At 40.6% G+C, this 2,885-nt stretch overlaps 1 protein-coding gene across 1 annotated transcript; it reads left to right on the forward strand.

The window, feature by feature from the left end:
* Positions 1–934: 934 nt before the first annotated feature.
* On the forward strand, positions 935–1,843 carry LOC102861631 (mas-related G-protein coupled receptor member X1-like). The gene has a single exon (XM_006892066.1). It carries the CDS (start codon positions 935–937, stop codon positions 1,841–1,843), a length of 909 nt encoding a protein of 302 aa, XP_006892128.1.
* Positions 1,844–2,885: the final 1,042 nt, after the last annotated feature.

Here is a 2,885-nt window from a genome sequence, read left to right on the forward strand (position 1 = left end):
GTCAAGGACCTCTCCAAGGTGCTAAGAAGCAACAGTGTCAGTTTAAAGACTAAGGCACACCTTGTCCAGGCTATGTTCTTTTCAGTTACTTTCTGTGCATCTGAAAGTTAGACAATGAATAAAAATGAGAGAAGAGTTGATGTCTTTGGGTTGTGATATTGGATAAGAGTCTTGAATAAGCTCATGGGCTACCCAAAGGACAAATGTATCTTGAAAAAAGTTTAGTCGAAATGTTCCACAGAGGCAAAGGAATGGTTTCATTTCATCTGAAATACTCTGGGCATGTTGTCAGGAAGAGTCAGTCCTTAGAAAAAGATGATGACTAGAAATATGGCGGGTTAGGGAAAGTAAGGAAGACATTAAATGTCTTCCTCTGCCGTCACCTAGATGGATGGAAATAGTAACCGTGTCAATGTTAGGGATGATGAGGATGGCACAGGATAGGGTAAGGTTCATAGGGTCACTATGGACCACTGTTGACTTGACAACACCTAACACCACCAAAAAGCTGAGACTTGAGTCTTGATTCCAGGTCTCCTTAGAGTATGTTAAATTACTTAATCACAACAAGCCTCCATATCCATCTTCTCTAAAATTGAGACAATGATTCTTCTTTAACAGGATGATCAGAGTGTTAAAAAAAAAAAACGAAAAAACAACCCAACCAACCCTCACTTATTGCAATCGATTCAGAGTTGACTCATATCTGACCTCCAGCCCTTGCAGCTGATTTTCAGAGGTTACGAAGATCTGCTGGTGGATCTGAACAGGCTATCTTTAGGTTAGCAGTGCAACCTCTGTAGACTACAAAAAAATGAGCCCCTCAACAACTACATAGCAAATGCCAAGTCTTGTTTGTATTTCTAGGAACAGGAGTGGAGAGTTTCTACGCATGAATCCAACCACCACAGGATGGGGAATCAACTCTACCACAATGAATGGAAGTCACCCGACCTCTTCTTCCAACAACAGCCCAGAGAAGGAGCCTCTAAGCTTGACAATTTTGACGTTCCTCATAGCCCTGGGTGGGCTGCTGGGAAATACAGTTGTTCTGTGGCTCCTGGGCTTCCGCCTGAGAAGAAACTCCTTCTCTGTTTACATTCTCAACCTGGCAGGGGCTGACTTCCTCTTCCTCTTCCTTGAGGTTATCATATCCCTGATGATATTCATTGACTTGCACTCAAATATCCTTTTTCTCTTTAAAGTTGTTTGGGCTTTCGTGTTTATTGCAGACCTGAGCATTCTCAGCTGCATAAGCACTGAACGCTGCCTATCCGTCTTGTTCCCCATCTGGTACCGGTGCCGACGCCCAAGGCACACATCAGCTGTCACGTGTGTGGTGCTCTGGACTTTGTCCCTGTTGCTGGGTGCTCTGGAAGGACATCTATGTAACAAGATAGCTGAAAAGCCTGACAATTACTGTTCAGCATTTCATTTGTTCCTTGCCATTTGGCTGATTTTCTTATTTGTGACTCTTTTGGGATCTAACGTGATTTTGCTGGTGAAGATATTCTGTGACTTCCAAAAGAAGAAACTGACCAGGATCTATGTGACCATTGTTCTCACAGTGTTGACTTTCCTCCTCTGTGACTTTCCCTTCCTATTTCGTTTGATTCCAACTTCTTTAGAGCAATTATCAACTTCCTGGTTTATAATTCTCTACTGTGTTAACAGTAGCATCAACCCCATCATTTACTTCTTCGTTGGCTCCTATAGACAGCAGAAGAGGCCAAGCCTCGGGATGATTCTCCAGAAAGCGCTGCAGGACACTCCTGAGATGGATGAACCTGGAGGAAGCGTCCCTCAGGAAACCACGGAGAGGTCAGGGAGCAGTGTGGTGTAGTGCTTAGAGCCGCCGGTTTACTCAAACAGGTGTGACTTCAAAGCATATTTTGTCCCTAGTAACTTCAGTAATTAATTTTTTATTTTTTTAATTAATTTGTTATTGGTTTGCATTCCAATCGTTTATGTGCACTGTGCTTCACACACATGTATGTGTTTAATCCAATCTTTCCTTTACATTGTGTTTCATATAATCAATCATATACATTATTTTATATCATTAATTGTTATTGCAATAGGCTTATTATTAGCCTGTTTTTCAAGTCCCCACTGCATCTTTCCTATTCCTTCATACACACACCCCTCTGCCCACTAATCTCTGCTATCCTAGTGATTTTCCTCCTCCTTTTTCTACATCCTTTTCTCTTTCCCTTTCCCCTTTTGAACATTTATACACATCTTTTTCCATTATCCTTCTATTTTTACAATAATGGTTTTATACAGTATTTTTCCTTATGTGACCAAATTACTACACCCAGCATAATGCTCTCTGGACTCAAGTATGATTATAAAATGAGTGTTATAATAAGCCATATATTTTTCCTTTTTTGATCTCCCAATTACTGTATATTACATACAATAATATAATATTATATTCCATTTTTGGAGATTAAAAAATGCTTAACAAATCCTATTGCATTGTTTTGAAGACTGTTATACACAACCTCCTTTACTTTATGTCTGGGTGGACACTTGGACCTCTGAGGTCTACACTCCTTAACTGTGATGGTAGAAGTGAAATTTGTTGTTGTTGTTGTTGTTGTTGTTAGATGCTGTAGAGTATGACTCATAGTGACCCTATGAACAGATCTGAACCCTGTTCTATCTACACTATCCTCACAATCTCTGACGTACTATAGCCCATTGCCACCTTTCTTAGGTCAATTCGTCTGGTTGAGGGTCTTCCTCTCTTTTGCCATCCTTCCACCTTTCCAGGAATGATATTCCTCTCCAATGAATTGACCTTCCTAACAATATACTGAAAGAATACAAGATGCAGTTTTATCATATTTGCCTCCAAGGAGCACTCTGGCTACACCTTC

This window comes from Elephantulus edwardii, unplaced genomic scaffold (genome assembly GCF_000299155.1).
Source record: "Elephantulus edwardii isolate Elephantulus edwardi_28Jun2011 unplaced genomic scaffold, EleEdw1.0 scaffold00109, whole genome shotgun sequence".
Classification (NCBI taxonomy): Eukaryota; Metazoa; Chordata; class Mammalia; order Macroscelidea; family Macroscelididae; genus Elephantulus; species Elephantulus edwardii.

Excerpts from the sequence above, each read along its gene's own strand:
- LOC102861631 (XM_006892066.1), top strand. The coding sequence starts at position 935 with ATGAATGGAAGTCACCCGACCTCTTCTTCCAACAACAGCCCAGAGAAG.